A 23,737-nucleotide genomic window follows, 5' to 3' on the forward strand; every position below is an offset into this window, starting at 1 on the left:
GGTTAATATCTACTGTTTGCAAAAATGTTTGATAACGATTTCCTTAAAATAAATATAATGTATTTTTGTCTTTACGTCAAATTGGAAAAGTTATTGGTCATTTTGACTTTATAATTAACCCCGTGTTGTGTCTCTACTCTGGGAATAAGGAAGTTGGAAACGGGAACATCATAAAGCATTAATTAGTCCCTATTATCCCAATACACGGCTCTGCACAAGTTCCTTGAGACAGCTCTGACTTCAGACATCGCCCGCCTGTATTTTCCTGTCAGTAACAGTGCTAACTGGGATGTGTCGTGTTAAATTTTGATTTAAAGACTCGTTGACATGTAAACGTAAGACTTTATTTGGCACTTATAATTAAGTGCTGTTGAAATATTATATACTGAAGTGATAGAACTTGTGTAGTGGTAGGCCAGATGGCCTTTCCGGTGCCAGACTAGCCATGAGGAAGTTCATATTGTGGCAGAACAAATGTCAGTGGTTTAATTTTTGAAAACATGTTTATTTACTAGCAAGGAGAAAAATCATTCTGCTGCAACAATACAATTTGAACCATAGATATCGGCTTATATAGTCCCATGGTAAAGCACCTGACTCTGGTTTTACACCTGATCCAAATCATTTATATTCACAATTCCTCCTAGGACGACTACACTGTATACCACACAACAATTATAACAGGAGTAATATTGCAATATCTTAATTTATTATCAAGATGTTGGACACAAGTACATGTATATCACAAGCAATATAAAATAAATGTTGATGGATAAACTGTTCTGATAAAGATTGTGGTGGCTACTAGTATCTGGACAAACATGGTCTCCATTCAGGTAAAACATGGAATCCAAGTCTTGAAGCTCTGTCTTTTCTCTCAGCAGCAAAGAGAAAGGTAATTCAACCTTCCCTTAATGTGTCTCTTTTTAGGTCACCATGGGATTGTACCCACAAAACTGTATGAAAGCTTTGTATATAAACTGGCTATAATAGTTGCAAGCCATTGTATAAAAGTAATACGTTAACATGTGTCTCATGATTAAGCAGCAACAAACACTTCCTAAATCTTTTGCAAATGGTGGGCATACTTTCATCTTGTTACTAGATTACAAAATACATTTACATCATTCTTTAGTAATTCTGTGTTATCCCAAAGAAGGATACCAATTTTCTGGGGACCCAAGAAAAAGGAACATAATCATACTCCACTCATTAGCCACATGCAAGAACAGAATGTACAGGATGAATACTGAGTCTGTGAATGAACTTTTCTGACTCCAGTGACTTGAAGCGAAATAGATAAAACAATTACTTGATCACTTATATCGAAGCAGGATAAAAAGATTCTTCTGGCAGTCTACAAAATATGCTAAAGAAATAAATCTAACAAGCAAGAAATCAATCAACTGGTGTGAATTAACAGCAATTATGAAATGTAAAAATAATGGTTTCCAAATAGAGATAAAGATATATAGATATGTCATATAAAAATACAATATAATTCATGTATATATATCATAACAAAAGCCTTCATAAGTTGACTATAGTACTAAACGTATCTCCATCAGCCGAAGAGTTTCACAAAACAGGGGTGACAATAAGGCTTATCGTTCTGTTCCTTGAATGTCCCTTTGTTAAGCTGCTTCAGGCAGAAGGCACAAACGAAATGTTCAGGGTGGAACTTCTTGCCCATGGCTGTGATACACCGGCCGGTGATGGGCTTCTGACAGCTGGCACACAGGGAGCCCCGCTTGGCGTGGTAGTGGGTCTCACAGTAGGGTAATCCTTCATGGTCAAAGAAACTTCGCCCTCCAAACGGTTGGTGGCAGTCCTGAAGAAATACAAAACCTATCGGTAAAAATCTCACAGAGGTTTTTCATTTTATCATTGTGCACCTTTTTAATTGATGTTCCTTTATGCATTAGAAGTATCAGATGTTTAATCGCATACTTTTAACTCTAACAGATTAAGACTTCCCTACAAAGAAGAATCCAATCTTTTATTGCCCTTTATACCTCAACTTTGCCAGTGGGCAAAACAAAATGAAACGAAATCTTTTTAAGTGTCAGTAGGTGAAAATAGAAAAAATAATTTAAAAATATGATTTCAGACTAAAAAGTTTCTTGTCGGTACTTCTACAAAAATAGCACCTAGACACAATTGTTATGAAGCACCTAGATACATGTAGCAGATAAACTTACAAAAAAATTTATTTGGGTTCCAAAGACAAATTAGTAGAACTTACCCTACAAACAAAGCACTCTGGGTGCCAGTGTCGAGACAGGGCCGAGATGTAATTGTCTAGAATTGGGTGGCCACATCCTCCACAACGCGGGGCAAACATATCCAGAAAGTCTTGTCTACAACACAAACCATTATTAAACATACAGATCATATACAATGTGGGGCAAACATATCCAGAAAGTTTTGTCTCAACACAAACCACCAACAACTAATCATCATACAGATCTTCAACATTTATTCAACATACAGATCATATATAATTCTCACTTTGTTCCACATAGCTCTATGTTTTACATTCTCAGGGCATGGTCACAAGGTTTTTTTTCCAAAAATTTATATACTGTTTTAAAGATTTTAAATTGTATTCTAAGTATAGCATAAACAATGATCAAACGTTGTATTTAGGCAGTGGCATAATCATGCTTGAATAATTTGGCTTCCTGGTCCCATCTCAAAAACATTTCTTTTGAAATTACCAAATGTATGGTAAGAAAACATCATAAAATGTGAAACTACTTTTTTTTTTTTATCATTCAACAATATTTACCTGCAGTAGGCCTTGCCGTTCTTTTCATGGAATCCATCGTCTCCGAACGGTCGCCCACACTGGGCACAGAAGAAGTGATCTGGATGCCAGGTCAGGTCTAATGCAGTCACACATTTCTGTCAAAAGAAATTCATTCCAAGTTCTCCTCTTTGATGTAAATAAGACAATGCAGTAAAACTTTCCATGAACTGTCATATTTTCTACATCATTTATTTTAACCTCTTTTATCTTAAAAATAGTTATTCCTGAACTATGGAAGCAAATTACGCTCATCTTTTTTAATCCATATCTAAAACAGGATTAAAAAAATCAAAATGGACTCTTTGAGTTTTTTTTTAGTCTTACATCTATGATTTGTTAACTATTGTATTTGAGCTATGATTTAAAAAGATGTTTCCATCCATGAATGGTTAACATTAGTGACAGAAGTTTGAGCTTACATCTACCAGTCACATAAGAGAAATCTGTGGTTCATATATAGAGCAGTTTCATACGTCTAATATAGCCACTACAGTATTCCAGATTATAATATATTATAACGTTATTTTCTTATGTTTATGATAGGCCCATTGCAGTAGTCATCACCTATTGTTAATGTCTATGATAGGCCCGATACAGAACTCTGAGCTAGCTATTTTCTTACGTCTACAATAGGCCCGTTGCAGTAGGCACATTTAGGAGCAAATATCTTGTGGTAGTCCTCTTCACAGTAGGCCTCTCCGTCCCTCTCGTAGAAGTTCTTGGTTCCCAGAGGGAGGTTACAGTTAGCACAGGTAAAGTGCTCAATATGCCACACCTTTCCCAAGGCCGTGATCACCTGGAAAATTCGTTCAAATTTAAAACCACTAATTTAGACATCCCTATTCTGAATCACTTGTCCATTATCTCCAAAAGTAATTCATTTATCAATAAGTCCAAATTGCTTAAGTGATATATGTTTGAAATTTTAATTAAAGCACTTATTTATACATTCCTGTTTTGAATTACTACCACTAAACCATCTTATAAGTCAAAACTGATTGATTGCTTAATTGATATATATTTTAAACAGGATATAATTAATAATTTAAACCACTTTATTAATAAAATCTATGATATTAAATTAAACAATCATATAAATGGGCTAATTTAAAAATCAACATCCTGCATAAATAAACAGTCATCTCCTAAAAATGTTCAGTTACAAAGTAAAATAAACTTTCTAATACAATGTATTCATTTGAAGTAGGATATACGCAATACTGGTAAATATAGCAGCATAATTGGCAAATCTATTAATCCAATCTAATGATGCCTAAATATAATTTGTCTCTATAAACCTGCTTAAAACAAAGTGGCTACATTATATAGAGCAAAAAAACGAGATTTAACAAGAATCATGACCAGCTGGTCATTTGTCCCATCCCACTCTTCCTTACACTTAAATAAAGCAATCTTCTATCTTAAATGTGTTATGGATCCCATATCCCTTCCAAATATACATACATCTAAGAGCCATTAATTAATCTGTCCTCAGATTTAGATCATTACATGAAACACATCATCCTACCTATCCAATGAATGTTAAGCTATACAACCTACCCCCCCCCCCCCCATTTCTAACTCTTTCAGAACATCTTTCTTGTCAAATACAAAGCTGATTTAAGGTGGAATAACACACCTGGAAAAAGTCACTCAAATTAACAGGACATTATTTGATAATGAAAGATATAATGATAAATAAACTGTACATACGTGAAGTAAGCGAAAAATTTTGCAGTTTGGGAATAAAAAATGAATATCTAAAATAATTATTTCAGTAAGTAACAACAAAAGCCCCTGCGGGATTCGAGCTCGCGATGTACGGATCACAAGACAGATACTTTATCCACTCGGCTATAGAGTAAATTACATTTTGCAGTCGATAAAATCCTTTCAATAAAACGAAATGTCGTTTCTATCAGCGGTCAGCCATTTTGTGATGATGTGTTATTCCACCTTAACACCCCACCACCATCCAAAATTTTCTTTTAAAGGTCAACAAACTTAAATGTATTCTATCACACTCCACTATCACCCCCACCCAAATATTCATAACCAGCCCCCCCCCCCCCCCCCCCAAAAAAAAATCCTACCTATCCAATGTATGAATTATTTGCACACTCCCTCTCACCCCACCCCAAACTTATAAAGACATCCTACCTGTCCAATAACAGGTTGGTTACAGGCCCCACACACACCCTTAGTCTTAGTGGTGACCCCCTGACTCTTCATGTCCTCATGTAGATTTCCCAGCATTGATTCCAACTCCTCCCTCTGGGGTGCAGCAGGTGTGCTAGGGGCACTGCTCTGAGAGGGGGTCCTCTTTTGTGGTTTGGCGTAGGGAGGCTCACTTGAGGGAGAGACTGATCTCTGAGTCCTCTCATGCGAGTTCCCACTCACCTGCATCAAAGTAAACACATAATTATAAATAACTGCTCTCTGAAATAATTCACTATTTTTGGTATAAATTGACAAAAATATAATTCTTTACTTCTGTGATTTAACAGAATTTATTCGTAAATTTTCATAATTTAAGAGATAAAAATTCACTTGATGTTTTTTTTTCTTTTTCATCACGCGTTTTTAGCTTTATTTTTTCACAATACTTGGGGAAGATAATCAGGGCCTGTGTTAGGAGTACCTTGAACCCAGAGAGTGTGGCCATGAGTTCGTCCAGCTCACGCGTTGCGGTGGAGGTAGCCTGCGGTTTGGGCTGGACATGCATGGTTGACTGCTGTGGTTGAGGAGGTGGTGAAGTCGTGGTGTATTCATAGTTGTCATTGGCTGGGGGGCTATAAAATATCATAATAAAGAATACGAAATACTACAATACTTAAATATTATGAAGAGGGCTGTAAAAGAGGAATACCCTAATACACAATATAAAACTCTATAATACTAAAATAACCATGAAGAGCTTCATAGCTATAGAGGTGGCAAGAGACTTTAAAATACTGTAGATTTCTAATTAAACGTGAGGAATTAATAAACACGTAAAGTTGCGAAAAGTAAATCTTGCAGATTTTAAAATCTCGCTTTTATTTTTTGGACAGATGTAAACCAAAATAACACTATGATAAAAATTTGGCGTTTGCAATTTTATATTCTCGGAATTAGAAGAAAAACACTTGAATTGCGAAATAAAGTACTGGTACCCGCTTAAAACAAGGAATGTACAGTACCAAACTAGAACTGTCCTAATGGGACTAATACCCCCGCTAGGCTAATTTCAAATGGGACAAATAATTGAATTGAATAATAATTAAGGTTTGGAACACATACAAAAAAAAATTTCTAGAAATGTAAAAAAAAAAAAAAATAGTTAACAAAGAAAAATTAAAATCAAAATTGTCAGAATTTCACTGTAAATACATATCTATAACAGTAATACATTTACAAATGTATGTATTTGATGATATATTTTTTTAATTTAATTGATTTAAAGAAAAACCAACAAAATGACAATAACCCCTCCCTTTGCAGTGAATAGAAATACCGGTAGCCAAGCAATGCTCTTCTGTTGATTAAACTTTTAATATCTTTCTAATAAGAGTCTTGACAGATGCAATTAGTTGTTTCAAATTTTCCTCACTTTCTCCTATGGCACAATTGAACTCCAAATCAGAAAATTTATCCCATAGGACTATGATTTTCTTTGATGAGCTTGTTAAATTTAATAAACTCCCAAAACATTACCATAATTACCATACTATGTAAAAATATGTAAAAAAAAAAATTTAATATTACAAACAATTTTAAAATTGCCAAAACACTTCAATCATATCAGTAATTTTGAATTTCATTTAAATTAATGCCCAATAGGGTCACTTCATCAAATTACTTGACAAATAAATTTAAACAACCTCTAAAAATAATTTAACTTCTATATTAATAATTATATTATTTATTTCCTTATAATGATAGACCTTTTGGTTTACATGAAACAGTTTTAAAATAGCCCCAAAACCATCACCCATTTTACAGATTATCAATTTCCCCTAAACACATGCTCCATCTGAACCATGGCTCAGATAATGGCTCCCTTGGGACAAATGAATTCAGCCACACTTGTCTTTGATGTTCTCATTAGCTCCTAAGAATTTATCATTGACAAACAAAAACTTTGCATTGTCAGTTGATAGAATACATGTACTTATAAAAAATAAAAAATTTTTATTAATTAAGACATAAAGACAAAAAACTCCATCTGGATGTATTTATATAAATATATTTTAGAGTGTTTTCTATTAATTAATTAATAAAATCTGTAAGGATTACCTCCCTTACTTTTCAACATTAGTGTACAATATATAGAATAAGGAAAATGAAAACTGTCATAAAATCATTAAATCTTGTCTGATCTTAAAAAAAATTGCAGGTGCACATCTTCAGATGGTGTTCAACATATGTACAAATTTTCAAACTGTTCCATGCAGTAATAAAAAATTCTATAGGGGGGACAAAGTTGCGTCTACAGACAGACGGACAGACAGACAGACGGACAGGGTGAAACCAATATACCCCCCTAAACTTCGTTTGCGGGGGTATAAATACACAGCATGAAGTACAAATCATGAGTTGTTTTATATTTCATCAATTTTCTTTATGGGTATGTCATAAAAACATTTTTTAATATCAAAATCCTGTAATACCTACAGGAAAGTAATTCAATATACTTATATGGTATATCTAAATACACTAATGGCCACTTTACTTTAAGAAAGTTATGCGAGCTTACAGGTGCCCTTAACAAACTTAATTCATTCTAGCCATAAACTATTTGCAAAACTCAAGTACAGAATAAAAACATAAAAGAGACTCTCAAAACACAAACATGTTGACTGGCTGTACATGCTCTGGTACTTAAGAGTTCAACAAGAGGATGCACATTTCATTTTTATGGCATGTTGTGTTTTGAATTCAGGATGTATTTTTGCACTTATAGTTAAATACCAAAGTGAATAGGTGTCAACTCATGTGCACACAATATTACAGAAATAAACAGAGCAAAACAATTAACCTCTGACAATTATGCAGTGGAATTTCAAAAATACAAGCATGATGTAAGCACCTTAAAAAAAACCTACATCCCAGTCCACCGAGTATTGATCTATTGAAACAAAATATTTGACTTGGTAAAAACATGCCTGCTAATCAATAACTAAGTATTTAAATATTGAATGCAACACAGGTACAATTCTATCCTTCCATGTTTCAACACAGCTGAAAGGTTATCAAACAAGAGGCCCATGGGGCCACATCGCTCACCTGAGCAACAATGGGCGTTCAAAAGATATTGTGCCATATGGTCCCTCGGCAGAAAAACAAAAAATAAATATTGTAAAGTATTCGAATTTTACACTTTTTTTGTATACATGTAATCTTTGACATTGTACCTTCATGAAATACTATTTTTTAATAAGAAAATTCTACGCAAGATATAAAACTAAACATTTGGTAGAGGTATACTGTTAAGTTGTTAACTTCCAAATCCCTATATTTTCGTTCTGCCCCCCCCCCCCCACTTTGTAAAGCGATCAAAATATATGAGTGCATATAGTTACATTTTTTTCATCAACTACTCAGTACTTACTAGTTATTGTTTTTAAAAAAAATAATAGTTATTGTTTTTTATTTTAAAAACCCTACATGTATAGATGTGAAGAAGAAAATTGTACCTCAATGTGCTCAATTTCTCAAATTAAAAACATTCAAAAATTTTATTTGTCTTCTCCATTACAATTAAATGACTGTTATTTACTTCGCGTACAAACCAGGATAATTTTCCGCTGTGATATTCTTAGGAATAGCGATAATTACTTTATCCCCGCAACAGAAATGTGTCAGAAATATGGAAACTGTTTTAAAGATGTCGTTTTTATTTACTCGTGTCTGAAAAACTATCAAAATTGATGTAGATTTCACAATATTTATTGTATAAAGAGAGGGAGAGTAGATATATACAGAATACTGTGGAATCATTAAATTTCGTGGGGGCCAATTTTCGTGGATGACTTAAATTTTACAGATTCGTGGGGACGTAATTTCGTGTTTTCATATATATCTACAAAAGGGAATATGACTTTATTACCCTAATTCATCAATTCGTGAAGGATGTTATTTCGTGGATGAGAGGTACCCAAGAATTCCACGAAAAATGAGCCACCACGAAATCTAATGATTTCACAGTATCATTATTTTATTTTGTTTGTACAAGTATTTAACATACTCTAATTCATAGAGATTTTCTAATGTTCAACCAAAATTTCAGCGTCAATTGTAGAATTATAAGCAAGATACAGAGCTCACAGTTCGCCTAGGTTTGATTCATATTTTGTTCACATGAGTTTATTACATTCAGCTTATGATTTTTAACTTGGTATTTCCTATTCAGCATTTAAAATGGAAAAAAAGAATGGCCTAAGATTTTATATTCTTTTATTCACTCAATACCAGTTCACTGGTATTTGAGGTTCAAAATCAGTTTATACAAATGTACACAAACACAGTGAAGGATCACATGTACAGTAGGAGTAATAATGACGAAAAAATGTTAAGTTTACAATACAATAAGATGTTAAAGTTGGTTTCTGAACGAACATACTTTGAAAATTTTCTCAATAAATATTGACAAATTTTTTACTTTTTTAATCTTTAGTTTTTAAGATCTGTGTACAAACATAGAATTGTGAGCAAATCTCTGTATCTTGCTTATAATTTGAAGTTTAACACTCAAATATGGTTAGTTATTAGAAATTGAAAACAATTAAACACAAGAAACATTCACTATAACAAATAAAGAACACAATTTATTTTTTCGAAATGAATCATATAGATACATGTATATACCTACATATTTCCGTCAGCAATGTCAAACTTTATTTAAATTGAATAAACTCGAGAAAATGCCGAGCATCGCAACAAAACCTATTGCATTAATCTACCATTACGCAAAAGATAATGCCGATCGAATTACCGGTAGAATGAATTGTATTTCATTATTTTTTAATACATCAGATTTTGCTTAATTTGCGCAGGTAAACAGTTAACTGTTTGATTTACCAAAGTCTCTGTTTGATTTGATACGTAAAAATCACGAAATAATACAGACGATTGTTCCCAGGTTACAAGCAGAAATAATAAAAACGAAACGAAAATCGGAACAAGCTAACACCAACGTCATGTGTGAAAACTGTCAACGCATTGAAATATTTAGCCTCAATTTACTTCACAAAATCGGCAACGATATATTTTGCATGTTTCAAAAATTTCCCTTCATACGCGAACTGTTGCACAACAAGCAAATTCATCATAGTCAGATCGACCCTTTTTCTTATAATGTCATGGCTGCTTTAAACAAAGAACCTCGTTTTAGATGTATGGAATACGAGTCTAGGTAAAATGGGTATGCAAACCCGGGCCGTGGCAAAATAAAAGCCAAGGCAGATCGACAATCGTCAATTCCAAATACGCATTATTTTGCAGCAATATTTACAGCGAATACAAATATACTAGTCCATCAAATATCCTGATATTTTAATGAGATTGGCAGATTAATATCTGCCAATCTTTGTTTTGCCCAGACCAAGTCTTGCCTACCCATTTTACCGGATGTCGGATTACCGGATGTCGAGCCCGAAGCTATTAAACTGATTGAAACACCCATTTCCTTTATTATTATTTTCGTAATAACTCAAATTTGACACAGAATTAGCACTTAATTTTTGCAATTTATATTTTCCTTCCCATAAGGATAATTTATGCTAAACTACGTTGAATTGGAATCAGTAGTTCTTGAGAAGAAGATTTTTAAAAATGCACCCCCCTTTTTCTACAGTTTCAAGGTTTTCTCCGCTTTGAATACAGATCGGACTTTTATTTTTGCAATTTATATTCGCCCTCACATAAGGATGCTTTGTGCCAAATTTGGTTGAAATTGGATAAGCGGTTTTAGAGAAGAAGTTCAAAATGTAAAAAGTTTACAGACGGACAGACAGACGGACAGACGGACGGACGGACGGACAGACGGACAGACGGACGACGGACAAAATGTGATCAGAATAGCTCACTTGAGCTTTCAGCTCAGGTGAGCTAAAAACAACATGGTTAATATGACAGATCGCCAAAACACGCACAGCACAGCAGTACAAGCACAAAAGCAGGCAGGGTCTACACACTGATTAAGATCAAGCATAGTTGATGAAAGAAAGCTGGAAGCCAGGTAAAAACATACCTGGTATACATACTGTTTAAACCATGACTAGTGACTGGTGGTGCATGTAAACTAGTTTTGTTTATGAGGGGGGGCATGTACATGTAATTACATTGTTATTGTGTGATAATCATTACTATAACACGAATAGATACATCATCTGTACATAATTAGGGGGTGATTGTTATAAGAAGTCACAGAGGGAGGGATGTGGTTGTAATACACTGTAATGGTGCTGGGGGGTTCATAAAGTAACATAAACACACAGAGGGGCCTAGCTCTGTGGTATGTGTTCCTGATGCAACTGTTTATAATCTTGTAATGGTGTAGCACTGGATTATATACGGTAGAGTAGTTTTAATAGGGGGGAGGGGTTGTGTGGCACACATACCTTCTATAGTTTTCATTGGGGGTGTCTGGGACTGTCCCCTCCAGCATGTCCAGCAGTCCGTCCACAGAAGATCTCTTCTCCCGGGATGGCTTGGGGGCCACAGGTGGGGGCTCCTTGTTATTGCCATTGGGGATAGGTTGAGCTGCTGGAAAATCAAAAATCTGTACAGAAATCGCTATAATACACCAGTGACAAATGTTATGACCATTCACAGGGAAACAAACTTATCGTGGTGCAAATTTCACAACAAGCCAGATATTTTTTCACCCCTGCTGGCAAGAAAATGAGTCAGCTTTGGATTTTATCGTGAACACACTACAAACAAGCATGACCCTGGGTAGTCTTATAAAAAAGATTAAGTTTTGATAACATTATTATCACAAGATTAATTGCTTAGGTTATCAAAGCTAGCTGGACCACACAAAAAATATTTTAAAATTTTTTAAAAACTTAAAATATCAACCAATTTAGAGATACTTTAATCTCGTATCTATAATGTAGAAAAACTTGTTGACATTCTCATAAAAACCTGTGAAGATGGAAATCACATTCCTAAAAACCTACAGATAATTCCTCACGCATTGGAAAGTAAAAGCACACATACAGAAGTTCCACAGAAAAACACTAAAAAACGCAGCCCTACCACTGTACTTCCATTTTAGCATGACCCAGTATTTATGAATACACTGTCACAATCATACGGCCTCGCTCAGTGATGTGATGGATTTACACGCCAATTAATCATCCAAGTCAAGTGAATGTTTGTACCACTGAATTACCCTTCTATCAATAGCCAACCGTGAAACGACACCAACACCGCTCTCTCTCGATCTCATCTCGTGCTGATTCAAAAACTGTGCAGGGTGGCAATCCCCATTAAATCTTATACTTTGTGTCAACCTTTTTTTTTGAGGGGGAGGGTCCCCTTTATCTTGGAGAGTTATTTTAAAGCTCATAGACAGACACCTACTTAATTGTGTGTATCAGGAATTCCAAGCATTTAAATTATGAATCCTCAGTGCAATTCTTCTGAAGTACATTTGTGCATGAAGGGAAGATCTAAATTGATTTAGAAGTAATTATAACATGACTATTATTACAGATAAAGGGATGCTATCAGCAGAAAGAATAAAGCAACCAATTATCTTAACATTTTAAGCTACGGACTGGATCGACCCTCCGTCTCTACGTTAATTAGATTTAGACATCAAAAACAAATATCAGTTGGTTAATTACATCAAAGTTTAAACACTATCTTTGTAAAACAAAAAATATTTTTTTTATATTTTGGACATTATGTTATATCATCTACAGTAAAAGGAAGGCTACAGAGACGCAAAGATCTAAAATTAACTCTCGTTCTTCATTAATTGAAATTTCATGTTTCACTTGTTCTGTTTCCTTTCAAGCTCTGCCAAATGATACAAAACAAAGGGGAAAATCAAAATCAGCACTCTCATGTAACGACCACTGATCCCGGGAAACAGAAAATTATACTTGAGCCGTAAAACAAAAAACCTCTTTTATTCTCATGAAGTTTGCTATGGCTATGTTACCGTGGATATCAATATCAATGCTATAGGTGTCACCTGTTCCACTACAATCTCTCTGTGTGCCTACTTGTACTCAAATTTTATTGCGTACTGAGTACCATAAGCTGAATACCGGTACATTTGTATAATACAGTATTAGTAGATGATACACACTGATCTCCGTAACATCACTGAAGGTATTATATATATACTATATAATGCTATAACATGACTGTAGGTAAACTATATAATGTGTAACCTATGTACACAGTGAACACACCATCCAGCATATCTAACATCAATGGTTCAGTCCAGTCATTTGGTACAGTATATGCCTTGTACACTGCATAAACAATAGACATCTATCTTTGTACAGTCCACTACTTCTGATAACACTACAATATACATTTCCTTGTTCTGCTCCATGTACAGTTCTTTAGAAATATAACAACAAGTTTGAGGCCGTTTATTTATCTATTTTAAGACACTTCTTAAACCATCAGAGGTCGCTTGTTGCTTTGACTTATTGTTTCAATGTAAAATTAGAAAATTCCTCCTGGAACTGAATCAAGTTTTAAACATTCACTATTTAGACAGCATATCGCACCAAACAAGTAAACAGTGCACCTGCCGGATCCTAATTCTTTCTCGTTTGATGGTTAATATCGGTAATTGTATAAAGAACACTGAGAGTGCCTGATCATTGCACACACTGCTTACACATGTGTGAGGCTTTTTACATGATATTCTGTTTCCTTATCAACAATATTTATTTTCTTCATTATATAATACATTTTTAAACTAAGTAAAAATGTCATCATGGGCATAAATTTTGCTGTAAGACTGAATTCCTTAAAAGCGTGTTTGTTATAACCATGCTTCACTGTTCTCTCTTTAGAATAAAGGAAGTGAACAAGGATATTGTGTACTCCCACTAAGTAGCCAGGTAAGTTAAGTAACAGGAATATCTACCTGTGTTGCGTTTGTCCACCTCCGCCATGAACTGAGCCGAGTTGAGATCTTGCAGAAGTTGGTCAAGCTCAGACAAGTTGTTGCTTAGTTGGGAGGTCCTCGGTTCCTGGGGTGGTGGAGCTACCCCAGTCTCATAGTAAATGGGCTGGAGAGAGAAACATCAGGCAATGATAAAAACAGTTTGCTACAGGCTGCAGAATCCTTAAATTACATAAATGAAGTAGCACCAGTTCCTCTGAAATGAAACTGACTGCACACTGAAATTCACACAATTAATCAAGAATTGATTTGAATATTTACTCACGTCCTGCATCTTAACACAACAATGTAGACATCAAGGATACACCTTACACTTCCTTGTGTACATGTATTTCTGATATCATGATACAAGTGTAAACACATTGAACAATTGTACATACCGTACATGTACATCCTATGTGATGTAATGCTTGAGTATACTTCTTTAGGAAAGCTATTGATATACCAGTACATGTGTGTTTATAGGTTCTGACCATTATAGATTATAGTATTTGTCATAATTCTATCAAATGTGTCATTTTCCAGTCAAGGTTGACAGACCTGTACAAATATCACTAAACAATTGTTAAATGCATAACGTAAGATCCTGATATGCCTTGATGGTGTCAAAACTATTGACAATGTGTTGTCTGTATGATCATTCCTGAGTAATAAAGAGAGGTTGTGATATATGCCTATAAAGATGTTGTATACCTGTTTATATATTACAGGGATTACTACACCTGTATACAGTACTGACTAATGGAGAGGTACACACACACAGTGACTGACAGAGTTACCTTCCTAAACACCTGGTACACGGACAGTCTGCGCTGTGGGCACAAAAAACAATCAGCGGGTTACTTCAAGCAACCACTACCTCACGCTATATGTCTCTCTAGCTCTTTTTATGGGAATAAGGCCGATCAAATCATTGCAAAAAAATCACTTCATTAGTTGTTTCAATCTCACATTAGTCTTAGTCATATAAAATAAATTACAATGTTTGATGAAACATCAAAAAATATATTCCTCAACAAAGAAAAATAACCCTTGCAAGAAAATTTATTAAGTATAACAGATAAAATTGTCTTTCTTGTTGCATGTTTAAATCAAATTTGAAATTTATCTGAATTTTTTTCTAGCTGATAAAAGTACAAGCCTTAGGGGATTTTGTTACTTTACATTAGATATTTCACATTTATTCCAAAGAGATGCATACACCAGTACACCACAGAATTCAACAATAATGCAGTATTGTCTTTCTTGTTGTATATAATATAAAAAAAATCAAATTCAAAGATAACTAATAAAAGTGAAAGTCTATTTTTTTATCTGTTGATTACCTACTTTGGGACATTAATATTAATCGCTTTCAAAATTAGGTCAGAATTTAAAACAGACCAATGATCATTTCAACATCATGGCTGCTTTAATTATTAATTATTATATTTTTTGGTCCTTGTTATTTATTCTAAATGATTCCTTAATTTAGGTTAAAGATAAAATTCAAGTGGTGGATCTCACCTGATCGAACTGTTTTGGTGGTGGAATGTTCTCTAGGAGTTCCTGTGGAGGGGGCGGGGGTAGAGGTGGTGGTGTCTCACTGCCGCTGGACCGCTGGTTGTAGCGCGAGCTGTACTCGACAGCAGTGCTGCTGTACTGAGCATGGTTCTGTACTGGTTCTCGTTGCTGGACCCCGTCTCCTTGGCGACCCGAGCCTTCAGAGTGTTGGTAATGTCGTGATTGAGTGGTTGTGTTCTGAAGGTCAGCCAGTAATGCATCTACAAACAACAAGTAGACAGAAATAAACATCAGAGAAACAAATAAAACCAAAGTTGTATCTAAACATTGTCTTTCTCCTAAATGTAGTCTGTATCTTGCATACAATGTATGGTTAATGAAAGTCTACTTTGACCTCTGACCTTAAAAAAGAAGACCCTCAAATCAAGATTTACAGACCAGAAATGTTCATGTATGTCTCTGGATAACTTGGCCTTAGACCTGACCTTTAAAGTAAATAGAGTTCTTTCTCGAACTACCAGTATTCTATGTATAATCACTGTACCAAATATTGCACAGTCTAAAATGTGTTGAAAAATAGACAAATAGATGACCCGCACATATCATTACAAAACACTCTACACCATACATTAAGACATTTTATTAGTGAATTCGACATAAAAGTCAGTATTTAATCAAGTACTTACATTTGCATATTGATATTACTATCATTAACATTGTATTCTGATGTAAATAGTAACAATTTGAAAGTAATTTGATCCATCCAAAACAAGCATGCCTCAATAAAATGGGGGATGAATGTTTCAAAATTTGTTTCCATTATCTGAATTTTAAGAAGCTAATTACATGCTGATGTACGTCTTTTTTTTTTGGTCAACTAAGTAATATGAATTACATTCAATTTAAATGCAATTTCTAGTACTAATAATGGTTTATATATTTACTTACTGTTACATAAATTGAAGAAATAACAAGATGTTATTAAAGAAAACAAAAGTATGAAATATTGCAATAAACACACCTCTCAATTGCAAATAAAACTGATTTTTAGAGAAAAATTCCTAAACTTTTCTAAATATTTCTGCCTGTATATAAAATGCTTACAGTACATGATTACATGAAAAACTGTGGCCACAGAATGTACTTGTGCTTGAGGTGAAGTGGCTATGATTAAACAATAAACTCAAGTCCATGCGGCAGTTGGGGCACTTAACAACCACTTACATGCTGTGAGTCTCAACAACAATATGGCCTCTAATTTATCAAAATTGGGAGATAACCCCCCTCCCCCAACTACATCTTTTTTTTTGGGGGGGGGGGGGTGTCAAGTATTACCTTTTATAATTCCTGATTTATAAAACACTGTAGAAAACAACAGCCATGAATTAATTGAATCATTAACTTGCCCTGTTACCCCTAGCCTGACATGGTATTTGCAGTATGCATCATTTTCCAGACATCCGGATTCCGGCTCCTAAAGGCCTGGGGCTTGGTGTGAATTTTTATACTCAGGAGATGCTGATGAATCATTCATATTAATGGAATAAAGAAATGCAAATTTCTGGCTTGGTGAGGTAGGAAATTGACTCTGAACAGGTTCACTGGAGGATGGGGGTCGTAATCATCTCAACGCCCCCCTATCTGACCCACAATCTACTGAGGAGGATATCTGCTGAAGCATCAGTCAGCATGCTCGCATTGTCAGAGGAGAAACACATGTTCTCCCTGTCCTACAACCACTTGATCCCCAACAGGAGCCATTAAACACACAGAAGTCATTAAACGCACAACTATTTCATGAATGCTGATCTTTCACAGCCATATGCAACCAGATTACACAGGCGATGAAAGGTCAAACACTTCCTCCCTCTCTTTATATGTCAAAACTAAATAAACAAGGCAAGCTTATTTGTTGTAAAGAATGCCATTCATGCACCAATCTGAAACCAGTTGCTCAGCACTATCTGGTAAAATGGTTAAAATTGACTTCACACAAGGATGAAGAGGCTTGAGAGTTTTCTTAGAAATGTAACTTGGTGTAACTTACATAACACATAATTACATAATATCATTAAAAGATCACAGCAGAATATTGTTAAGTTCATACCAAACAAACTGTAGCTAGCTTGAAGAATACTTAACTTTCTTCCGAGGCAGTCTGGGCGAAACCTTCACAAATTTCAGCATGTTTCCTTCCCTACTTCAGTCGTACGGAGACTGACTATAGGGGACAAGATTAATGTCAAAGTATGACCGGGAAGGAAAAATACAACACCAGGCAGGAAAGTAAAACCCAGAGAACTTAAACCACACAGACCCTGTCTCCGCTCCAGTCACGATGACAGAGATGTTGCTGACACTCAGGTTGTATAGCAGTATGTACTGAGGCTGATCCCCGAGATTTCTTTTTTACAGCTTGTACTCATGCAGGGCCCCGCATTGTAAAACTAATTCATTGTGTCATTCTGTACAGCAAGTAATGTTACACAGAACATTGGATACACTTTTCCCCCTCTCCTTCCCTCTCCCCTGTATAAACTAATTACATAACCACAGATACAGTATCAGGAAAGTCAAGCAAGGTCAAGCCGCTCATCACACAGCCACCCCACAGAGAACTCATTCAGCTAAACAATCAACAATTACCATGCAGCAAATCACAGAATCTCACTACAAACCCAGCCATTTTCTAATTGAAAAGTGAATTAGTTGTCAATTAAAAGCCTAAAATGTCCTACCTATTTCTATCATGGTTGTCGGTTCTGCAGCAGGCTTCCTAGTGAATCATCTCCACTCAAACACAGAGATAGGCTCTGCCAAGAATTTCAGAGGGGCCTTGTCAAAGTTATCAATTATTACGGATCTGCTTAGTGTCAGAGAATGGAGGGCTCACTCCCCAGTATACGGGGGATCTTATTTACATTTTTTAATTCCTCTCTTTACCAACTCTTGGTAGAAAACCGCTTCAGCATACCTAGTTCCTAGTGGAGAAAAACATGTCTGTAATCAGGTGTTTGATTTAGTCATTGTTCACAAACATTACAACCCTTAATGGGGACTTGGAGGAAAATGAAGGAAATGGATCTCTGTTAAAAAGGCATTTCAAGTCTAATACGCAGCACTATGGACCGCTGTGGGACGGGATTGCCTACAGGTCACCAAGTCTCAAAGTCATTACACAAATCTTGATCCCAACCCTGATGAAGTAGATCAAGAAAACTGCAATACATTGATTTTTAAAAAGCTCCTTCTTGTTTGAATATATGAAACTGCATGCTTGGGTATGTGATTATAAGTAAGTTTTCTTAAAAATTGTTTCACTTATAAAAACACTTAACACATGAAATATCAATTTCTTCACTTTTGAGCTATTTTTTGTGTCAGACTCCCGAGTCTATTTAAACTATCAGCAGCCCGTCAGTTTTAAGCCATTGAAGTTCTCACTAAAAATAGGTTCCTACACATTCCCTCACTGAAGTGATAAGTACATAATGTAGATAAATTAAATTTTGTGGTGATGTAACCCCTGCAGAATGCCAGACGGAGGTAGGCAGCATCTATAAATAGACTAATTCCCTGCCTCTTCCATCAATAACATCAGTCTCCCTGGGAAAAATCGGCAGCAACTTATTACTCATCAATGGCTACATTGTACACCGAGCATTGGTAGCAGGGAAGATAACTCTACTTATACACATGCACGTATATCAGCGAATGACTAAGTTATACAAATGTACTAACAAAATGAATAACTTGAATGTGTTAAAATTAGGCTTTTTTTGCATTATCATAGATATTAGCATTTATTGATTATTTGTGTGACTATTTTCTGCACAAAAAAGTGATTTCAGCAGTAAAATAAAATGTATATATGTGTATAAGTTAGAATCTAGCTATTATCCATGCACAGTACATATCTTCAGAATGAAGAGTTTGAAGAAACAAAAGAATGTCATCAAATATGATGACTCTTCATAAGAGCAAAAAACAGTGTTGTTGAAATTCTATGCATAAACTGCAAATGATTGCATACATGTACTTTTTATTGTAACCAATGAAGCTGGATTAGGAATTATTACAGTAGTTTTAGAATTAAAATTCCAAGTCTAACTTTACATTGATAGTGAGTGGATAGTTAAAGCTAGCCAGCACTCTTTTGAACAGATATTAAAGGCATTACAAATACTGCATGTGACCTTTGTCAAATCCCTGGGATGACCGAAGGAGGAAGAAATCCCTAACTCAATATATATTAATATAAAATAAAAGATATATTTCAATCACATGATCACCTGACCTATTTTTTTTTCATGCCTGGAAATATTTTTCATGATATGCAAAAATAAAGTAACAGGAATTCAGGGCTGATTAAGATTCAAATGACTGCTGCATGATTCTAGCATCTCAAGGACATAGCACTCTCATGTTGATTTTACAAAACTCATGCATGGAGTTCTATATGAGGATGCCTAAGTTTGTAACAAGAATATCCTTCATTCCCTTTATCTATAGTACCTGGTAATTAATCTGTTAACATATGTGGCAAAATAACAACCTCTCCCAGCCACCCTCACCCCACCCCAGCCCCTCTCAATATATATTTTTTTTTTAATTTTAATGGCCTGTGTAAACTTAGTGCGTGTAATCTTGAATAAATATTTTTAAGACTGTCCTTGTATGCTCAAAGACCGATGTCAAGATTCTAAATACTAGATGACCTAGATAGAGCTGGCCCTGTGCTGAGACAGATGAAGCCCTGGCACCTGTAACCTCTACAGGAAAACACATGTATCAGCTGGGGGTGACCGGGCTTCTGTGTGCACACACACACTCAACCACAAAGCTTTATTCATCTCCAGCTATAAAACCCATAAATCACACATTGTGTTATTATGTTAAAAAAAAATACATTGTGTCATTATGTAAAAAGCAGATTTCTTAAGAATACATATACTGGGAGAGGGATATAATGAACCTACTATTCTACTTGCTATCAACTTCTCTGTGTTTTTAGAGCAATTGTTTGGCATAGCAAATCAACCAGTTTGAACACAAAAGTGATGTGGCCACTTATTTAAAATCCATTTGTTTTAACTTAAATATGCAATGAAAATATTTTTACAATTAATGTTGTATTGTTTGACAAATGTACCACAGGTCTTGTTTTGGTCTTTTTTTTTGGGGGGGGGGGGGGGGGGGGTGTTGTTGTTGGTGTTGGTGTTGGGGGGGGGGGGTGTTGGGCAGCAGTGCTAGTTTTGTCTTTAGCAGTTTGAAGGTAGCAGTAGCTAGCCCAAATAATTTACACCATTGTGTAGAGGTGACTTGTTTGTGATGTTTTAAACTTCACCTGTGTGTGCCAAAACAGTCCCAGCAAATTCGTTTGGCATAATATACCTTTAACTAATTAGTTCACCAAATTCACATTTGTTACACTTCTTATATAGACTACATGTGTTCTAAATGGTAGGTATGCCTTGTGAATATAGCACAAGATCTAAAATTAGACAAACTGAAATATTCTTTGGTTTAATGAAAGTTTTTGGTCTTTCTTTTAAATAAAATGTTTAAAACATTCCATTGAAAAAAAAATAATGTTGATGTGCAAAATAAGCCAGAATTATATGATGATTGTATAATAACGCCAACAATACAACAATATTTGTTTGATGTTACTCTCTCAGATGGTCAGACCATCATTAATCCCCCCCCAACCAAATTAATTTTTTTCAAAGATTTACATTCTACATTTTTTATTTTGCTTGCAATAACTACAATTTTTCATGTAATTTTTAAAACAAATCAAGTTTATTATATGTATATTAAGTAATATCAATTTGAAAGCACATTATTCATTGCATTTTTTACATGTAAAGAAGATGGTTATATGAGAAGGTTTGGGAATGTCCTCTTTTTCTAAATTCATTCAACATATATACATATACAGTTCACATGGAGCAGTAAATTTACAACAGTTCTAAAAATATATGTACCATAATTGTTGAGCCAATAAAATATTCACTCACCAAAAAAAAAAAAAAAAAAAAATTTACAACAGTCATAGTAATACCGAGCGCAGCGAGAGGCGGGCAAAGCCCGCCTCGTGAAACTAGGATTAATGGTAACAGGTATATATAAGAAAATCAGTTAAAAATGAAAGTTGAATCAGGGGTACTAAGGCCGAAAATAATTTTTTCCAGCCATGGGCGCCACCATATTGCCAGCCATTTTGTTTCTAAAAAGTTAGTTCGATCATTGATTGGCCAGTACTTATTGATGTTTATTGCCCCTAAACTCATTTAAAATGTTCCAGTGTTTCAAAAGAAGGTAATTTGAATTAAAAGAAATAAAAGAGGACGCCAGATAAGTTTCAATAGTGCTTCAGTCAAGAAACACGACTAGTTCTATGTACATCTTATCAAATTATCAGATGGAAAATAAAAACATTAACATCAGGGAACTGATCTTTTAGATACTGAATAAAGTATTCAATTTTATTACCGCGGCATTTATATGAATTAAATTGATGAACAATGAAAGAAGAAATAAATAAAAAGGTTTGGAATAGCGTAACTCTCTTCGGCTATTTCCGAAGACAAAACGTGTACGCTTTACGTCTGAAACATGATGTCATAATGTAGACTGAGCATGCGACATTTAGTTAAACTTTGGCTAATGATTTGAGTAGGCAACCAGGCGTATCCTACCATGTGCGTTTCAAATAAATTTTATTCTACAAAAATCAAATTGCACTGTGTTAAGTCTGCGCTCGGTCCAACGGTCACACCGTTTACATATTAAGTATGTTGCTTATACATGTGAAGTACGGGATCAATATAACAGCCAGAACAGAAGACACCCTTACAATAGTAACAATACTGATGTAATCATCAAATGTTTTTGTAACATGAAGACATTTTAAACATTCATTTACTATTACATGCACATAGCCTCGTTCTGTGCTTCTCATACCAAGAAAACAAATTTCCTTGTATTGATCAAACCACCCCACATTGTTTTTATACATGTAGTAAACATATAAATTGTTTTCTTATCAATGAAATATTTTGTGGTATACTGTACCAGGGTTGTCTCTAAGACCCGGGGAGCGGGAATTCCCCCGTCTAAAATGACGCAATTACCCGGCTATTATTGCTTCAACCACAATCTAGCTATAAGCTAGACCTTCAGAACCCTCGTCTACTTTTTTATTTCTTCCTCCTACTTCAATTTTTAGAGACAACCCTGCTGTACTAATGATTTATACATCAAAGTACATGCTGATGTAAATCCAATCTTCCAAAATACAATTTTGGATGGCTTTCTTTTAAAAAGGTACACTAGGTTGGTGGAGTTACCATTTATTTAATGGTGGAAAATGGTAAAGAAAAATAAAATTGCAAAATTTGAATGAATGGCGATAGACAAAGATATGCAATTTTAACAACAGAATTTCTAAACAAGAATGCTTTGGACCGTCCTCAGATTCAGTATATGAAGGTGAGATTGGTATGTTTTCCAAATTGTAGGCATTTCCTAGCTCAAAAGAAGATGAAGACTGGGAGTGGTACCAAAGGACAGAGATAGGATTGATACAAAAAGTGAATCACAGTGTTCTATTTGACACTGAGTGACATTAATGATCAACCGCCCCTGGCCTACAACCAATCAACCACTCCCTGTTATAGAGACATTATTTGAACTGCTGAAGTCTTCTTCATTATGAATTTTGTTTTAATAAAAACATCTTAAACCAAAGGTATTCAAGATTTCAATCTTTGTGAATTTTCAAGCAAAGATAAAAACATTTGTAAAATAGACAACAATTGGTAGATCAGACTTCTTCAACAGACCACATATACCATCAGTAGAAACAGGACACACCTAGCCCACACCTGAAAAAGTTTGACTGAATACAGAACATCAAAGATTGTGAAATATACAGAATAATAAAAGACACAAACCTAAATCTTCCATTACTCTCTGGCTATAGTGTTGCATCAACTACCACTTGTTCAGTGTTTGTAGTTTCGCTTCCGGTGTGCAATTGTTTTAGAAATGCAGAGGAAATCCTGAACGCTTGCGGAGAATGACTGGTCATACACTCTCTATGTAATTTGTATTGCTACCATAATCTGTGTCTAAGGACGCTGCACGGGCACGACACTCACGCGGCCCTAAAAAATGTCAAAAATGTTGACACACAACTTCATGAATTTTCGCACATACTTTTCCGGACGAACTTCCGTTCTAAATATTACACACTCGTGCCCGACTCT

At 34.9% G+C, this 23,737-nt stretch overlaps 1 protein-coding gene across 4 annotated transcripts; it reads right to left on the minus strand.

The window, feature by feature from the left end:
• Positions 1–687: 687 nt before the first annotated feature.
• LOC105346995 (paxillin) lies at positions 688–23,709 on the minus strand. Of its 4 annotated transcripts, none has more exons than XM_011455859.4 (10): positions 23,423–23,709; positions 15,465–15,721; positions 13,920–14,064; positions 11,416–11,560; positions 5,454–5,604; positions 4,973–5,212; positions 3,435–3,608; positions 2,792–2,907; positions 2,246–2,360; positions 688–1,831 (listed from the first exon to the last, which is right to left on the minus strand). In XM_011455859.4, the coding sequence occupies exons 1-10, from the start codon at positions 23,457–23,459 to the stop codon at positions 1,565–1,567; spliced, it is 1,647 nt and encodes a 548-aa protein (XP_011454161.2). In that variant the 5' UTR covers positions 23,460–23,709; the 3' UTR covers positions 688–1,564. The 4 variants fall into 4 exon arrangements, with proteins under 4 accessions (XP_011454161.2, XP_011454180.2, XP_011454172.2 ...); XM_011455878.4 differs by lacking the exon at positions 23,423–23,709 and adding an exon at positions 18,200–18,357 and having other exon boundaries at positions 11,416–11,557; XM_011455870.4 differs by lacking the exon at positions 23,423–23,709 and adding an exon at positions 18,200–18,357.
• Between the last annotated feature and the right edge of the window lie 28 nt (positions 23,710–23,737).

This window comes from Magallana gigas, chromosome 3 (genome assembly GCF_963853765.1).
Source record: "Magallana gigas chromosome 3, xbMagGiga1.1, whole genome shotgun sequence".
Lineage (NCBI taxonomy): Eukaryota > Metazoa > Mollusca > Bivalvia > Ostreida > Ostreidae > Magallana > Magallana gigas.

What these genes read in the sequence shown, in the direction of transcription:
- LOC105346995 (XM_011455859.4), bottom strand. Translation starts at nt 23,459, where the DNA reads ATGCAACACTATAGCCAGAGAGTAATGGAAGATTTAG. An exon ending in GAGAGTAATGGAAGATTTAG is followed by an intron (nt 15,722 to 23,422) that starts GTTTGTGTCTTT and finishes TGTTGTTTGTAG; the next exon opens with ATGCATTACTGGCTGACCTT. An exon ending in GGTGGACAAACGCAACACAG is followed by an intron (nt 11,561 to 13,919) that starts GTAGATATTCCT and finishes TTGATTTTCCAG; the next exon opens with CAGCTCAACCTATCCCCAAT.